This window comes from Anomaloglossus baeobatrachus, chromosome 3 (assembly GCF_048569485.1).
Source record: "Anomaloglossus baeobatrachus isolate aAnoBae1 chromosome 3, aAnoBae1.hap1, whole genome shotgun sequence".
Classification (NCBI taxonomy): Eukaryota; Metazoa; Chordata; class Amphibia; order Anura; family Aromobatidae; genus Anomaloglossus; species Anomaloglossus baeobatrachus.
Genome location: NC_134355.1, coordinates 707,307,332 through 707,325,646, shown reverse-complemented (window position 1 = coordinate 707,325,646; position 18,315 = coordinate 707,307,332). Strand labels below are relative to the sequence as shown.

At 45.7% G+C, this 18,315-nt stretch overlaps 1 protein-coding gene and 1 long non-coding RNA gene across 2 annotated transcripts in view; both read left to right on the top strand.

Moving 5' to 3' along the window:
- LOC142297475 (WAP four-disulfide core domain protein 15B-like) overlaps positions 1 to 18,315 on the top strand; it is a gene marked incomplete at its 5' end in the record, with an annotated part of 56,439 nt that overhangs the window by 19,759 nt on the left and 18,365 nt on the right. Inside the window, one exon of the mRNA XM_075341700.1 lies at positions 3,639 to 3,787. Coding sequence (XP_075197815.1) covers positions 3,639 to 3,787 — 149 coding nt within the window. The remainder of the gene's footprint in view (positions 1 to 3,638; positions 3,788 to 18,315) is intronic.
- LOC142295802 (uncharacterized) lies at positions 6,508 to 16,489 on the top strand. The gene is made up of 3 exons (XR_012751550.1): positions 6,508 to 8,561; positions 15,823 to 16,121; positions 16,221 to 16,489. It is a non-coding gene; the product is annotated as an uncharacterized LOC142295802 (long non-coding RNA).

Genomic DNA, 18,315 nt, shown 5'->3' with positions numbered 1-18,315 from the left:
TGTAGGTTGCAGAGGTGGTCTAGCTTTATTGACAGCTGAAGAAACAACACTGACTATCCCTGACAATGCAACTATGGCCCTTAAACTGGCAGCAGTGTTTGCTATTATAATAGCGTAGTAAAAATGAGCAGGAGGATGGAATGCTGAGGTGCTGGAAATTGCTTGGCACCAGTGGGACACTAATGGAGTACAACAGCCACTTTTTGGATGCCACTAAGTTTCAGCAGTGTTTGCTATTATAATAGCTTAGTAAAAATGTGCAGGAGGGGAGAATGCAGAGGTGGTGGGGCTTGCTTGGCACAAGTGGCACAATAATGGAGTACAGCATCCACTCTTTGGATGGCACTAACTGGCAGCACTCTTTTCAATTAAAATGGCTTTGCAAAAATGTGCAGGAGGGGAGAATGCAGAGGTGGTGGGACTTGCTTGGAAGGAAGCCTCACTTTCTATCCCTCCTAATGGGGAAATGCAGCAAGGAATTCCCTGAACTTAGGTACACAGACGCTGTTATCTGAAGCTATATACAGCGTTTACACGGACCTGACTGTCACCTATGGCTCTGAGCCTGAGGAAATGAGTCCTGAAAAGGGCTGAAATAAACGTCTGTCCCTAATCTGTAGAGCGCTGTGTCTATAGCGTACACAGCAGGACCGGTGACAGGAGCTGCGTGAGCGGTGACTGTCACCCAGACGCAGAAGGCAGATAATGGCGCCCTGAGGGAAAATGGCCGTATTTATAATGCAAGGATATGTGACATGGACAGCCTATGACACATGTCCTTGATTGTCTGGCAAAAAGTCCACTTAGCCATGTGTGTGTCTGAGATTGGCTGACATGCTGGCCCGCCCCACTACATGCGCGCTTGGAAAAAAAAATGGCGAACGGCATTTTCTCAGCACCACAGATCTAAAACCCGTCCCCCCCCGCACACTATACGCTGAAATTTGATAATAGTGTGAATCACAGAGTGACTCACACTATTACAGTGAAAAACCAGCTAGTAATTAGCTAGGCTTCTTGCTGATAGAACCGTTCTCGAACGTAACTTGAGCTGCCGAAGTTTTAGCAAAAAGCTCGAGTTCTAGTTCTATCTAGAACACCCCCCAAAATCACTCGAACCGCGAACCTTGAACCACGAACCGCGCTCAACTCTAGTCAGGAGTGTACATGACCAACATTACTCCTGTGTTGTTGGAGTACCCGGATCTGCAACGCTGGAGCAGTTTTAAAAACTCTGCCAAAAATGGTGTGTGCAGTATGAGTGTATTGTGAGCAGTGTGTGTGGTATGTGTGTTAGACGCCCTGGCAAAACCAGGTAGTCACAGATAGGCCTCTGCACAACACCTTCCCTCACCTAGGAAACACACAGCCAACCTAAAACCCTAGTCACTCCCCCTTAGGGAAAGATAGACACACTAGTGGGGGGGACCAGGCGGTTAGACACATCCACCCATGGGTCTAGACAGCCTGGGGCGGGAAAACAAGCAAAGAAGTTTGTGGTTCAGTTTGGAGAGGAGTGTGGGCTGGAGCTTGGTGTAGCTCAAGCAGAGGAAGTTCAAGTTGAACGGTGCCAGGGTTGGAGCCCTGGTGCCACTGGCTAGGAGGCAGACGTGGTCTCCGTCAGCAGGAGACGGGAAGACGACTCGGCAGAACCGAGGTGGACCGGGACAGGGTTGTAGCCCGCTGGTACTGACACGGCGAACCGACCCGGAAACCGTAGCACAAAGGGGGGTACTCGGACCCTGAAACCAGGACCGGAAACCAGCGGCCTGGTTAATTCACCGACTGAGGCCAGGATCATAGGTCCTGTCGCACCCAAAGTCCCTCATAATAGACTAGGAAGTCCACCTTACACAAAGTCAGTGCAGAGGAAAAGGATAGAGATCACCAGCCCGGGTTGGGGATCCAAATGCAGCCGGCTGCGGCGGCCGGCCACCAGCACCTTGGTTTACCAAAAGACTCCTGTGGTTTATTGACTGTGAGTAATCAAACATTATCCTACTGTCGCTATACCCTGCGTGAAGACACTGGGTCCCGGGGCAACCATCCCTACCCACGGAGGGGTTAACATCTAGCTGCCACAATATCTCCCCCGGGTGCCCCACAACAGCAGCGGTGGTGTCCCACCTCACCACACACCGTGGGTGGCGTCACGAACTTAATACGGCCTAACCCGTACATCTACGTCCCCCTTTTTATTCAGCGTGTTCGCGATACCCCCGGGTCCGGAGACCCTCAAGCCACCACCCCAGAAGGCCCGGATCCGAGAAGCGCCAGCTGCTGGCACGGGGGCGGCATATGTGAATTGTGTGCAGTGTGTGGTATGTGTGTATTGTGAGCAGTGTGTTGTATGTGTGTACTGTGAGCAGTGTGTGTGGTATGTGTGTATTGTGTGTGGTATGTGTGTATTGTGAGCAGTGTGTGTGGTATGTGTGTATTGTGAGCGGTGTGTGTGGTATGTGTGTATTGTGAGCAGTGTGTGTGGTATGTGTGTATTGTGAGCGGTGTGTGTGGTATGTGTGTATTGTGAGCGGTGTGTGTGGTATGTGTGTATTGTGAGCGGTGTGTGTGGTATGTGTGTATTGTGAGCGGTGTGTGTGGTATGTGTGTATTGTGAGCGGTGTGTGTGGTATGTGTGTATTGTGAGCGGTGTGTGTGGTATGTGTGTATTGTGAGCGGTGTGTGTGGTATGTGTGTATTGTGAGCAGTGTGTGTGGTATGTGTGTATTGTGAGCAGTGTGTGTGGTATGTGTGTATTGTGACCGGTGTGTGTGGTATGTGTGTATTGTGAGCGGTGTGTATGGTATGTGTGTATTGTGAGCGGTGTGTGTGGTATATGTGTATTGTGAGTAGTGTGTGTGGTATGTGTGTATTGTGAGCAGTGTGTGTGGTATGTGTGTATTGTGAGCGTTGTGTGTGTTATGTGTGTATTGTGAGCGGTATTAGAACTGCCTAGTACTACTGGGATCTTCCTGGCATTAATGGTATCTGCCTGGTATTACACCAGGTATCTGGGTCTTGAACTCGATCATGGACTTTTAAATAAGTGGGATGAGCCGTGGCTAATGCAAATTTTCTAAAGACAACCAGTGGAACTGAGGAGAGCACCTCCGACCCTCATTGCTCACACTTTAGCTTCCATGAAAACTTTGAATAGCTTTTGATGATGGTGTGAGAAATTTCTGTATACTATAATAGTTGGAAAGACGAGATATACAAGTAGCCAAAATCATAGAATCATGGAGTGATAGAATGTTAGAGCAGGAAGAGTCCTCCAGGGTCCGTTATGAATCCACCTCACCGTAGTCTTGTCAGTCTCGTACTTGGGTCATTTTTTCCGTAAGGATGTACTTTATCAAATGTTTGCTAAAGTCGAGATATATATATATATATATATATATATATATATATATATATATCTACTACTTTTCCCTGACCCACCTAGTCAGTGATTCCAATAGAAGGAAAATAGATAAGTCTGGCATGGCTTGTTTGCTACAAACCCATGCTGGCTCTGGTTATTACTGTATTCTTATCCAAGTATTTACCGGTACATACGTGCAAGAAATTTCAAAGATGATGATAAACCTGATAATAATTTTTTATGTTCTTATCTCCTCCTCATTGATGTCTTTCAGGTAAACCTGGAAATTGCCCAGAGGAAGATCCAGCACCAATTTGTGATCCAATATATACAATGTATGTCTCCAGGTGCAGCAATGACTATGGGTGCTCTGAAAATCTGAAGTGCTGTCTTGTGCGCTGTAAGATGCAGTGCACCAATCCAGTAAGTAACATCATCTGTCGTATTAGAGGGACTATATATAGCAGATTATCTCCCCCTAAAAGAAAGAAATCTGTATATATAAATTACATAAGAAAAAAGACTAGCTGCAGATAAGATAAGAAATTATCAAGCAGAATTGGCAGAATTTCTCCACGTCCTCAGCTTTTATCAGCATGTGACTGAACTTTCAACAAACTTTGTATAAATCAATAGTAAAAAAGAAGATAAGAAACCCTAGAATGCCGGCGTCACAAGGGACAATCTATCTACCCGCCCCGTCGTTTGTGTGTCACGGGCAATTAGTTGCCCGTGGCGCACAAAGTCGTGAACCCCCGCCACACGTACTTACCTCCCGAACATTCTCTTCCTGAAGGGGGAGGGACGTTCGGCGTCACCGCGACGTCACACAGCCGCCGGCCAATAGAAGCGGAGGGGCGGAGATGAGCGGGACGTAACATCTCGCCCACCTCCTTCCTTCCGCATTGCCGGCGGGACACAGGTAGGCTGTGTTCATGGTTCACGTGGTGTCACATGGAGCGACGTGTGCTGCCATGGGAACGATGAACAACTGGAGCACAATAGGAGGACCGACTTTTTGAAAATGAACAACGTGTCAACAAGCAACGATAAGGTGAGTATTTTTGCTCATTCCTAGGTATCACACGGTACGATATGTCTAACGATGCCGGATGTGCGTCACTAATGCCGTGACCCCGACGACATATCGCCCGATTTATCGTACCACGTGACGCTGGCATAAGTCCTCAACAATGAATGTGCAACACCAATAATGACAGGCCATCAGGAGATGCTAATCATAGAATCAACAGTTATCAATCCATCACCCAAAAATGGAAGCAGTACAGCACAACCGAAACGCCACCAAGACATGACACTCACCAAATGTGACATCCCAAGAAGGAGACCACTGATGAGAGAAGCAAAAAGCCAATATACAGGAACACCTCCAACAATTAACATACAGAAAAAAATCATTCTTATTAAGTATATGTATTTAATAAAATCAAACAAAAGGTTACTGCAGAGAAGAAGATTCCAGTGGTTTCTGATTAATAGATTAATGTGTCCCAAATAAATGAACGTTCCCACCGAAAGAAAGTACATGTTCAGCTTGTTAATAAGATGGGACCAAACCTTTACAATAATAAGATAAATCAAAGCATTATCTCCCCGAGTGGGCTAAATAAATATGATATCTGCATAAATAATGATGTATCTGAGCATATGAGGACATGTTAGAGCCAGAGGTTTTTGAGGAAGCCATTGTGCAAAACGTGCATCAGGAGACAGGTGGTAACCAACATGTGCTTATCCCTTCTCCAGGTGCTTGTTCAGTGTTCTCTCTGCTTGTATTTAATACTTATCCTTCTCGCTTTAACATGTCCTCATTGTCAAGAACAGCCGAGGGAGTCACCCGCAGCTGTTCGCTGGTTTGTCACAAACACGACTACTCTTGTCGGCAGGCCACTTTTGGTACTGCAGGATAATTAACAGAATGAGGCTGCTGAGCTAATAATGAAAAAAAAATGGAGGTCTCACAGCAAGGGTAAATGTATATATCACCGATTCCCGCTAATGGAATATGCATATATATACCTCAGTAACCTTAATGATAGCACTCCAATAATTCTATGCAATAATAATTACGCTGCCACCACCGGACGTTTCACAGGCAGTCCGGGTACCCGTTACAGATAGCATAAGGCCCTTCGGGTTTTTGGATTCATATATAAAGCATGAGGAAAGAAACTATTAAATTTTATATATTTAATCCGAAAATAGGCAGTGTTTAAAAAATATACAAGAATTTACAAAAGGGAACAATACAATTGCAGTATAGACAGTTACATGAAAATAAAAGGTATAAACATGAAACTTACTAAACTCGTGCCATAGAGGTGACGTCTGAATGTAGGGAGGGAGGGGCTCCAAGAGAAGAAAAGAAGATGGTAGAATCGGCCAGCATCACCACTTACTGATGCCCTCCAGTACTGACTGACCCCCCCCTCAAGGAGCTAGTCGTTTTTATGCCCTTAGGTAACCCCCCTCTCTGTGACCTCATTTTACAGTCTTTTGTGGGCTGTGCCGAGATTTTCACAAAGTTCTTTAATTCTAGCTTTTCACATATCTTTGCCCCTGGGCCACACAGGTGAAAGATATTAGCGTCATATTTTATATCTCGATTTTACATTTACATAGACACCAAACACAATGCATCTAGCATGATTTTACTGGCCAATACTCAATTGTTGCGCTACCGGCGAGCTCCCAGTCAAGAAAAACGGTGCGCTGGGTTCAGCACTCCACAGGGATTCTGGAAATATGCTTTTAATTTTTCTAGCATGAACGTAGAGTTTTCCCTCCAACAGAACAAAGAGATGTCTTTCTTTGCATCCTTTGGGTGATGGTAGAACTGCAACCAAAGTCATAAATACCTAAACTTTCAGGCCGATCAGATAATCGTCATGACGATCTGTGGCTGATGGCAAAGAGGGGGTGAGGGGTTTTACATGACACTGATATACTCAGATGTTTCATTATTTTTCCTGCAGTAACCATTTTGTATTTGATTTTATTCTGTACATGTATTTAATAACAATGATTGATTTTTTTTTTATCCGTATTACTTATTGGAGAAATTAGTTTGCACTGGTTTACTTTTACGACTCCCATTAATATGTTTGACCCTTTAGGAAATTAAATTAGGAAAGAGCAGAGAAGCCACTGGAGGAGCCACAGAATCACAACTCAAAAGAAGAATCTGGCCACAGGACTAGCAGAGATCACAGCTCAAGGGAGAATATCTCAACAGGATAAGCAGAGATCACAGCTCAATGAGAGAATCTGTCCACAGGACGAGCAGAGATCACAGCTCAGGGGAGAATCTGTCCACAGGACGAGCAGAGATCACAGCTCAGGAGTAGAATCTGTCCACAAGACAAACAGAGATCACAGCTCAGGGGAGAGTCTGCCCACAGAACGAGCAGAGATCACAGCTCAATGAGAGAATCTGTCCACAGGACGAGCAGAGATCACAGCTCAGGGGAGAATTTGTCCACAGGACGAACAGAGATCACAGCTCAGGAGTAGAATCTGTCCACAGGACAAGCAGAGATCACAGCTCAGGGGAGGATCTGTCCACAGGACGAACAGAGATCACAGCTCAGGAGGAGAATCTGTCCACAGGATGAGCAGAGATCACAGCTCAGGGGGAGAATCTGTCCACAGGACGAGCAGAGATCACAGCTCAGGAGAAGAATCTGTCCACAGGATGAGCAGAGATCACAGCTCAGGAGAAGAATCTGTCCACAGGACGAACAGAGATCACAGCTCAAGGGAGAATATCTCAACAGGATAAGCAGAGATCACAGCTCAATGAGAGAATCTGTCCACAGGACGAGCAGAGATCACAGCTCAATGAGAGAATCTGTCCACAGGACGAGCAGAGATCACAGCTCAGGGGAGAATTTGTCCACAGGACGAACAGAGATCACAGCTCAGGAGTAGAATCTGTCCACAGGACAAGCAGAGATCACAGCTCAGGGGAGGATCTGTCCACAGGACGAACAGAGATCACAGCTCAGGAGGAGAATCTGTCCACAGGATGAGCAGAGATCACAGCTCAGGGGGAGAATCTGTCCACAGGACCAGCAGAGATCACAGCTCAATGAGAGAATCTGTCCACAGGACGAGCAGAGATCACAGCTCAGGGGAGAATTTGTCCACAGGATGAGCAGAGATCACAGTTCAGGAGTAGAATCTGTCCACAGGACAAGCAGAGATCACAGCTCAGGGGAAGATCTGTCCACAGGACGAGCAGAGATCACAGCTCAATGAGAGAATCTGTCCACAGGACGAGCAGAGATCACAGCTCAGGGGAGAATTTGTCCACAGGATGAGCAGATATCACAGCTCAGGAGTAGAATCTGTCCACAGGACAAACAGAGATCACAGCTCAATGAGAGAATCTGTCCACCGGATGAGCAGAGATGACAGCTCCTCGGAGAATCTGTCCATAGGTCGAGTAGAGATCACAGCTCAGGGGAGAATCTGTGCACAGGATGAGCAGAGATCACAGCTCAGGGGGAGAATCTGTCCACAGGATGAGCAGAGATCACAGCTCAGGGGGAGAATCTGTCCACAGAGAAGCAGAGATCACAGAACAATGAGAGAATCTGTTCACAGGACAAGCAGAGATGACAGCTCAGGAGAAGAATCTGTCCACAGGATGAGCAGAGATCACAGCTCAGGAGGGAGAATCTGTCCATAGCACGAGCAGAGATCACAGCTTAGGGGAGAATCTGTCCACAGGACGAGCAGAGATCACAGCTCAGGGGGAGAATCTGTCCACAGGATGAGCAGAGATCACAGCTCCTGGAAGAATCTGTCCACAGGACAAATAGAGATCACAGCTCAATGGGGGGAGAATCTGTCCACAGGATGAGCAGAGATCACAGCTCAATGAGAGAATCTGTCCACAGGATGAGCAGAGATCACAGCTCTTGGGAGAATCTGTCCATAGGACAAGTAGAGATCACAGCTCAGGGGGAGAATCTGTCCACAGGATGAGCAGAGATCACAGCTCAGGAGTAGAGTTGATCGATGTTCGAGTCGAACGGTTCGCCAATTTCAAGTTCGAGTGATTTTGGGCGGTATTCGAGTCGTTCGACGAACTTGAACAATTTGCTTAAAGCTCGGCAGTTCGAGTTACCGTTCGAGAACGGTTCAATCACCAAAAGCGTGGCTTTTCACAGTAAGTATGTGTGCACGTTGTGTATCTGCATGCGTCCTGTGTCCCCAGTATACTCCCTCTCTCTTTCCTACTCACCGATCACGGGCACGAGGCTGCAGGGCTGTCACAAAGCTCTGGCGGCTTTTCCTCTTGAAAATGGCTGCCACTTCATTATTCAATCAGGTATACCCTGCTTTCCCTGCCCACCGGCGCCCATGATTGGTTGCAGTCAGACACACCCCCATGATGAGTGACAGCTGTACCACTGCAACCAATCACCGCCGCCGGCGGGTGGGTCTATGTCGTGCAGTAAAATAAAATAAATAATAAAAAAAAAATATAAAAATGCGGTTCCCCCCAATTTTGACACCAGCCAGGATAAAGCCACACGGCTGGAGGCTGGTATTGTCAGGATGGGGAGCTCCATGTTATGGGTAGCCCACCACCCTAACAATATCAGCTAGCAGCGGCCCGGAATTGCCGCATCCATTAGATGTGACAGTCCCGGGACTCTACCCAGCTCATCCCGAATTGCCCTGGTGCAGTGGCAATCGGGGTAATAACGGGGTTAATCATGGCAGGCATCTCCCCGAGATACCTTTCATGATTAACCTGTAAGTGAAATTAAATAAACACACACAACGAAAAATCCTTTATTTGGAATAAAAGACCAAAAAACCCCTCATTTACCTCTTCATTAGTCCCCAAACAACAATCCAGGTCCGAAGTAATCCACACGACATTGTCAGCTATGCTACATGAAGCTCACAGGGAGCGCCATAGAACACGAGTGCTGTGTCCTCTCCACGCAGCACCTGAAGTGAGCCGCGCTGTCACCAGAGACTTCACTCTGCAATGCAGAGGTCAAGATAACCAAATCTTCATATGCTTCTCATTAGAGGCAGTTGCTCAATGGTTAGAGCTACTGCCTAAGGAGAATTAGTTCACAAGTTCAAGTCCCGGCCACCCCGGTAAAGAATTCAATTTAATTTTTTTTTATTTTAAATAATAATTATGATTTATTTATAATTATAATTTCATTTAATTATGCGCTGAGGGGAGGAGTCGGACATCAGCTGTGAGCCGCGGGACACACCTCTAAAACCGGAGCAGTTCACGGAATGAGGCTGCATTGCTCTCTCCTCTCTCTCTTCTCTCTCTCTTCTCTCTTCTCTCCTTTCTCTCTTCTCTCTCTCTCTTTCTTCTCTCTTCTCTCCTCTCTCTTCTCCCTTTCTTCTCTCTCTCTTCTCTCTTTTCTCCTCTCTCTCTCTTTTCTCTCTCTTTTCTCTCTCTTTTCTCTCTCTTTTCTCTCTTTTCTCTCTCTCAGACCTGGCGATGATCAGCTGATGCGGTCACCTGACGGGATCAGCTGACACTAAGTTGAGCGGTGAGGCCGGCTTTTTATTGCCAGGCTTGCTAAACTGTCAACTGCTGCTGTCGAACAGGAGTCTGCACAGAAGTGTGCAGTTTGTTTTGTTTTTTTTGCACTGATGGATCAGCTGATTGTATAAAAGCCGTTTATACAATCAGCTGCTGTGTCATGTGATTCAGGCCCTTGAACCTGACACATCTGATCGCTTTGCGTTCCAGCAAACGGATCATATGATCTTGGATCCGGATGGCGCGGGACCCTTGACCCAGATTACTGCGGAGGGGGGTTCTTTATTTCAATTTTTTTATCTGTACTAGAAATTAATGGTGGCCATGTCTAATATTGGCGTGACAACATGAATTTTGGGCTATGGGTCAGTTGATAATATACAGCTAGCCCTAACACCATTATTACCCAGCGAGCCACCCATCACCAGGGCAGCTGGAAGAGTTGGATACAGTGCCAGAAGATGGCGTTTCTATGAAAGCGCCATTTTCTGGGGCGGCTGCGGACTGCAATTGGTAGCAGGGGTGCCAAGAAAGCTTGGGCACCCTGCGCTGCCTAGTTGTACCAGGCTGAACACAAAAAGTGGGCGAAGCCCACGTCATTTTTTTTTTCATTATTTTATGAAATTCATGAAATAAATAAAAAGGGCTTCCCTATATTTTTGGTTCCCAGCCGGGTAGAAATAGGCAGCTGAGCGTTGGAGCAACCCGTAGCTGCCTGCTATACCTGGCTAGCATACAAAAACATGGCGAAGCCAACGTAATTTTTTTGGGGAGCAAAAAACTCCTGCATACAGTCCTGGATGGAGTATGCTGAGCCTTGTAGCCTTGGAAGACCTTTTTTTAATTATTTCATGAATTTCATGAAATAATTAAAAAAAAAAAAACGACATGGGCTTCGCCCCATTTTTGTGTCCAGCCAGGTATAACTAGGCAGCTGGGGATTGGAATCCTCTGCACAGGTTGGCCCAAGCTTTCTTTGCCCCTCTGCTGCGATTTGCAGTCCGCAGCCGCCCCAGAAAATGGCGCTTTCATAGAAGCGCCATCATCTGGCGCTGTATCCAACTCTTTAAGCTGCCCTGAAGTCGGGTGGCTCACCGGGTAATAATGGGTTAATACCAGCTTTGTTTTACTAGCTAGTATTAAGCCAGAGATTCTTAATGTCAGTCAAGGTTGCCCCGGCCATTAAGAATCTCCAATAAAGGGTTAAAAAAAGACACCACACAGAGAAAAAATACTTTAATAGAAATAAATACACAGACACACTAGAGACTCAATGTTTATTACTCCTTCTCAACCCTCCACGATCCAGGTCTTCTGTCTTTTCTCTCTATCAACCCATGCAGCTCTGCTACATCAGACAGCACTGCATGGGAGGAAGACGCTGCTGCTCCCATGCAGTCTAATCACTCAGTGAGTGAGCAGAGGCTGCGGGCTGTAAGCTGTGATGTCACCGCTGACAGGCGGGTTACTATAGCAATGGGGATCTCCGTTATTCACCGGCTGTGGCATCCAGTCCTTGCATGTGGGCTGACTCTGTAAAGAGCGCCGACATGCATGGACGGGGAGTCGACCATGTGCCAGAGCATCTCGCTGGTATACGGAGCTGCTCAAACGAGCACCGCGTACCGGAGAGATGCACTGACAGGACCTAGCATGACGTCTAGCCATGTGACCAGTCTGTAGCCAATGAGAAAATAGACACGTGACTGGTCACATGCTATTTTGACATCACGGAAGGTCCTATCATCAGTGCTGGTTACCGGGAGGGCGCAGCGATGATCGGAAGGAAAATCAACGGGAGACAGAGTGCAGGACGCATCGCTGGGACCTGTAAGTGTAATGGCAATGTTTGTTAACTGTGTGTACATGTATGTGTTTGTATGCGTTTTTGTTTGCCTGCCAATGTTTTCAATGGGGTTCGAAGGAGTTCGTCAAACGTTCGTCGAACGGAGCCCCCATTCGACTAACCGAACTCAAACACTAGGGGGATGGCTCATCACTACTCAGGAATAGAGATGAGCGAGCCTCTAATGGCTCGAGTTCGGTTATTTTCGTCGAACGGAGGCTGCGTTCGAGTTCGGCTCGACGAACCGTTCAACGAACCTCTCGAATCCCATTGAAAACAATGGGAGGCAAACACATAAAAACACATTATAAATGTAAACATACAGTTAATAAACAATGCCATAACACATACAGGTCCCCGCGATGCGTCCTGCACTCTGTCTCCCGCCGCTTTTCCTTCCGATCATCGCTGCGTCCTCCCGGTAACCAGCACTGATGATAGGACCTATCGTGACATCAAAATAGCATGTGACCAGTCACGTGTCTATTATCTCATTGGCTACAGACTGGTCACATGGCTAGACGTCATGCTAGGTCCTGTCAGTGCATCTCTCCGGTATGCGGTGATCGTTTGTGTATCTCCGTGTACCGGCGAGATGGTCTCGCACATGGTCGGCTTCCCCGTTCTGCTTCCCCGTTCCGTTATTCACCGGCTGCCACAGCCGGTCAATAACGGAGATCACCGTTGCTATAACAACCCACCTGTCAGTGGTGACATCACCACTTAGTCTGCAGCCTCTGCTACTCATTGAGTGATATAGACTGCACGGGAATCAACAGCGCTGTCTGATGTAGCAGAGCTGCATGGGTTGAAGGAGAAAGAAGACAGAAGACCATGGATCGTGGAGGGATGCGAGGGAGTAATGAACATGGAGTCTCTAAGTGTGTCTGTGTATTTATTTCTATTAAAGTATTTTTTCTCTGTCTGATGTCTTTTTTTAACAGTTTATTGGAGATTCTTAATGGCTGGGTCAAACTTGCCTGACATTAAGAATCTCTGACATAATACTAGCTAGTAAAACAAAGCTAGTATTAACTCATTATTACTCAGCAAGCCACCCGTCACCAGGGCAGCTGGAAGAGTTGGATACAGTGCCAGATGATGGCGCTTCTATGAAAGCAGAATTTTCTGGGTCGGCTGCGGACTGCAATTCGCAGCAGAGGGGCCCAGAAAGCTCGGGCCAACCTGTGCTGCGGATTTCAATACCCAGCTGCCTAGTTGAACCTGGCTGGACACAAAAATGGGGCGAAGCTCATGTCGATTTTTTTTTTAATTATTTCATGAAATTCATTAAATAATTAAAAAAAGGGCTTCCCTATTTTTTCAGTTCCCAGCCGGGTACAAATAGGCAGCTGAGGGTTGAGGGCAGCCGTACCTGCCTGCTGTAACTGGCTAGCATCCAAAAATATGACGAAGCCCACATCATTTTTTGGTGGGCAAAAAACTGCATACAGTCCTGGATGGAGTATGCTGAGCCTTGTAGTTCTGCAGCTGCTGTCTGCTTTCCTGCATACACTAGTGAATGGAGCATGCTGAGCCTTGTCGTTCTGCAGCTGCTGTCTGCTCTCCTCCATACAAACAGACAGCAGCTGCAGAACTACAAGGCTCGGCATACTTCATCCAGGACTGTATGCAGGAGTTTTTTGCCCCCCAAAAAAATTATGTGGGCTTCGCCATGTTTTTGTATGCTAGCCAGTTACAGCAGGCAGCTACGGGCTGCCCCCGACCCCCAGCTGCCTATTTGTACCCGGCTGGGAACTAAAAATATAGGGAAGCCCCTTTTTTTTTTAATTATTTCATGAATTTCAGGAAATAATTAAAAAAAAATAATGACATCGGCTTCGCCCAAATTTTGTGTCCAGCCAGGTACAACTAGGCAGCTGGGGATTGGAATCTGCAGCTCAGGGTACCCAAGCTTTCTGGGCATCCATGCTGCGAATTGCAGTCCACAGCCGCCCCAGAAAATGGTGCTTTCATGGAAGCGCCATCTTCTGGCGCTGTATCCAATTCTGCCAGCTGCCCTGGTGACTGGTGGCTTGCTGGGTAATAATGGGGTTAGGGCTAGCTTTATATTATCAACTGGCCCTAAGCCCTAAATTCATGGTGTCACGACAATATTAGACATGGCCACTATGAATTTCTAGTACAGATAAAAAAAAACACAACAAACAGAAAAATATTTTTATTAGAGAAAAAACAAAACACAATTAGTGACTCCATCTTTATTGAAATAAAGAACCCCCTCCGCAATAATCCTGGGTCAAGGGTCCCGCGCTGTCCAATCCGGATCCAATATCATCTGATTGGTTTGCTGGAAGGCAAAGCGATCAGATGATGTGTCAGGTTCAAGGGCCTGAATCACATGACACGGCAGCTGCTTGTATATACAATCAGTGCAAAAAAAAAAACTACACACTTCAGTGCAGACTCCTGTCCAACAGCATCAGCTGATAGTTTAGTCGGCCGAGCGGTAAAAAGCCGGCCACACCGCTCGACTTATAGTGTTAGCTGATTCCTTCAGGTGACCGCATCAGCTGATCATCTCCAGGTCTGAGAAAGAGAGAGGAGAGAGAGGAGAGAGAGGAAAGAGAGGAGAGAGAGGAGAGAGAAAGAGAGAGAGAGCAAAACAGCCTCGTTCTATGAACTGCTCCGATTTTAGAGGTGTGTCCCGCGGCTCACAGCTGATGTCCGGCTCCTCCTCTCAGTGCATAAATAAATGAAATTATTTTATATTTTATCTTTACCGGGACTAGAACTTGTGAAGTTATGCTTCTTAGCTGAGTGCTCTATCCACTGAACTACTGCCTCTAATAATAAAGATAGGCAGATTTGGTAATCTTGAAGTCTGCATTGCTGAAGTCTCTGCTGACCGCGCGATTCACTTCATTGCTACCTGGAGCTGATACAAAGCACTCGTGTTCTGTAGCAGAGCTGACAGTGTCGTCTGGATTACGTCAGACCTGGAGGGGTATTTGGGGAATTTAATAAAATGGTGAAACAGGGTGTTTTTTTGTCTTTCAATCCAAATAAAGGATTTTCCGCTGTGTGTGTTTCTTTACTTTCACTTTCAGTTTAATCATGGAAGCTGTCTTGGGGAGACGCCTGCCATGATTAACTCATTATTACCCCGCCAATTGCCACCGCACCAGGGCAATTCGGGATGAGCTGGGTGGAGTCTCGGGACTGTCGTATCTAATGGATGCGGCAATTCTGGGCGGCTGCTGGGTGATATTGTTAGGGTGGTGGGCTCCCCATAATGTGGCGCTCCCCATCCTGACAATACCAGCCTGCAGCCGTGTGGCTTTATCCTGGCTGGTATCAAATATGGGGGGAACCGCATTTTTTTATTATTATTATTATTATTATTATTTATTTATTTAACTGCACGATATCATTTTAACTCCTTGGTGACGGAGCTAATTTTCACCTTAATGACCAGACCAAATTTTGCAATTCTGACCAGTGTCACTTCATGAGGTTATAACTCTGGAACGCTTCAACGGATCCTGGTGATTCTGAGATTGTTTTTTCGTCACATATTGGACTTCATGTTAGTACCAAATTTAGGACAATATTTTTTGCGTTTATTTATGAAAAAAAAATGAATTTTGGCAAACATTTTGAAAATTTAGCAATTTTCAACTTTTGAATTTTTATACCGTTAAACCAGAGATTTCTGTGACACAAAATAGTTAATAAATAACATTTCCCACATGTCTACTTTAGCACAATTTTGGTAACACATTTTTTTTTGTTAGGAAGTTAGAAGAGCTCAAAGTTTATCAGCGATTTCTCATTTTTACATCAAAATTTACAAAACCATTTTTTAGGGACCACATCACATTTGAAGTGACTTCGATAGGCCTAGATGACAGAAAATACCCAAAAGTGACACCATTCTAAAAACTGCACCCCCCAAAGTACTTAAAACCACATTCAAGAAGTTTATTAACCCTTCAAGTGCTTCACATGAACAAAAGCAATGTGAAATGAAAAAAAGCAAAAATTACATTTTACCTAAAAATGTTGCTCTAACCCAAATTTATTCACTTTTAGAAGAAATAACACAACACAATGGACCCCAAAACTTGTTCCCCACTTTCTTATGAATGCACGGATACCCCACATGTGGTCAGAAACCTCTGTTTGGACAAATGGGAGGGCTCGGAACAGAAGGAGCAATATTTGAATTTTGGAAAGCAAATTTGGCTGAAATAGATTTCGGGCACCATGTTGCATTTACAGGTCTGCTAAGGTACCTAAACAGAAGAAACCCCTCACAAGTGATGCCATTTTGGAAACTAGACCCCTCAAGGCTTCTATCTAGGGGTATAGTGAGCATTTTGGATCCACAGGTACTTCACAGATTTTGTTAACGTTACGTTGTCATATTGAAAATTTTAATAATTTTCTCAAAAATGTTGCTTTAGCATCAATTTTCTCACTTTTTCAAGAGGTAATTCCAAAAATTTGACCTCAAGGTTTGTTACCCACTGTTTTATAAGCACGGTGATACCTCATATGTGGTCTGAAACCTTTGTTTGGACAAATGAGAGGGCTTGGAACGGAAGGAACAATATTTGAATTTTGGAAAGGAAATTTGGCTGAAAAAGATTGCGGGCACCATGTCGCATTTGGAGGTCCCCTAAGGTACCTAAATAGCAGGAATCCCGCACAAGTGACCCCATTTTGGAAACTAGGCCCCTCAAGGAATTTATCTATCTGTTTGGTGAGTACCCTGAACCCCCAGGTGCTTCACAGAATTTTATAACGTTGAAAATAAAAAAATAAAATTTTACCACAAAATTGTTATTTCAACCAGGTAGCTTTTTTTTTTACAAGGGTAACAGGAAAAAAATCACCATGAAATTTATTGTGCAATTTCTCCTGAGTTTGGAGATACCTTATATGTGGTGGAAATCAACTGTTTTGGTATACGGCGGGGCTCGGAAGGGAAGGAGCACCATTTGACTGCACAATTGGCTGGAATCATTAGCGGACGCTATGTTGCATTTGGAAAGCCCCTAAGGTGCCTAAACAGTAGAAGTCCCCCACAAGTGACCCCATTCTGTAAACAAGACACCTCAAGGCTTTTATCTAGGTGTATAGTGAACAGTTTGAATCCAAGAGTAATTCACAGAATTTGATAAGCTGAGGTTGCATATTGAAAATTTTCATTTTTTCACAAAAATGTTGCTTTAGCATCATATTTCTTACTTTTTCAAGAGGCAACAACAAACCGTGGACCCAACAGGTTGTTATCCAATGTCTTATGAGCACAGGGATACCCTACATGTAGCCAAAAACCTCTGTTTGGATAAATGGGAGGGCTTGGAATGGGAGGAGCACCATTTGAATTCTGGAAAAGTTGAAATTAATTGCGGGCACCATGTCACATTTGCAGGGCCCCTTGGGTACCTATACAGCAGAAACCCCCCACAAGTGACCCCATTTTGGAAACTGGATTTTATTCAGGAGTACAGTAAGCATTTTGAATCCACAGGTACTTCACAAAAATGTTGCTGTAGCAACAAATTTCTCACTTTTAGGCTATGTGGCTATGATCCAGTGACACGGCGTCTAGTACACAGTGTCAGCCTTCCTGCAGAGATGTGAGTGTTGTCCACGGGAGAACGCAACTGCCCATGCCCACGATTTGGGTTCAGGCTGCTGTGGAGCTCTATGCTACCTGCAGAGAAAACTCTTGTCTCCGCAACATATATTTACATGCTGAGGCTCGGGAAGCTGCGTCACAGGTCAGTGTATGCTGCGGAGAAGAGAAGCACAGTGGGCACGGGATTTCTAAAAATCCTTCCACTGTGCCTCTACTGCACAACGCAGCGTTATGGACGCAGGGAAAACACTGCGCCCAAAACTCTGCAAACCATGATCGTGGGCGCACAGCCTAAAATGCTACAATGAATGAATGGATAGATGTCAAACAAATATAACGTCCCACCCTCTGCATATTCTAAGCTGGCGCCCTTTAGTGCCTTTCATGTGGCACTAAAGGATGCCTAGCCTTGTATTTAGCCCCCCCAAAAAATTAATAATTAAAATAAACGACGTGGGGTCCCCCCTATTTTTGATAGCCAGCTAGGGTAAAGCAGACAGCTGTAGTCTGCAAACCACAGCTGACAGCTTCACCTTGGCTGGTGATCAAATTGGAGGGTTCCCCAGGCGTTTTTTTAAAAAAAAAAAAAAAAAACGTGGGGTTCCCCCCAAATTAGATCACCAGCCAAGGTGAAGTGGACAGCTGGGGTCTGTTATTCTCAGGGTGGGAAGAGCCATGGTTATTGGACTCTTCCCAGCCTAAAAATAGCAGGCCACAGCTGCCCCAGAAGTGGCGCATTCATTAGATGCGCCAATCCTGGCGCTTCGCCCCAGCTCAGGCAAACGGGGTAATATACGGGGTTGATACCAGCTGTAATGTCACCTGGCATCAAGCCCTGGGTTTAGTGATGTCACGGCATCTAAACAGATACCCGACATCACTAACCCAGTCAGTAATAAAAAAAAATAAAGACAAAAAAAAAATTATTTGAAAAA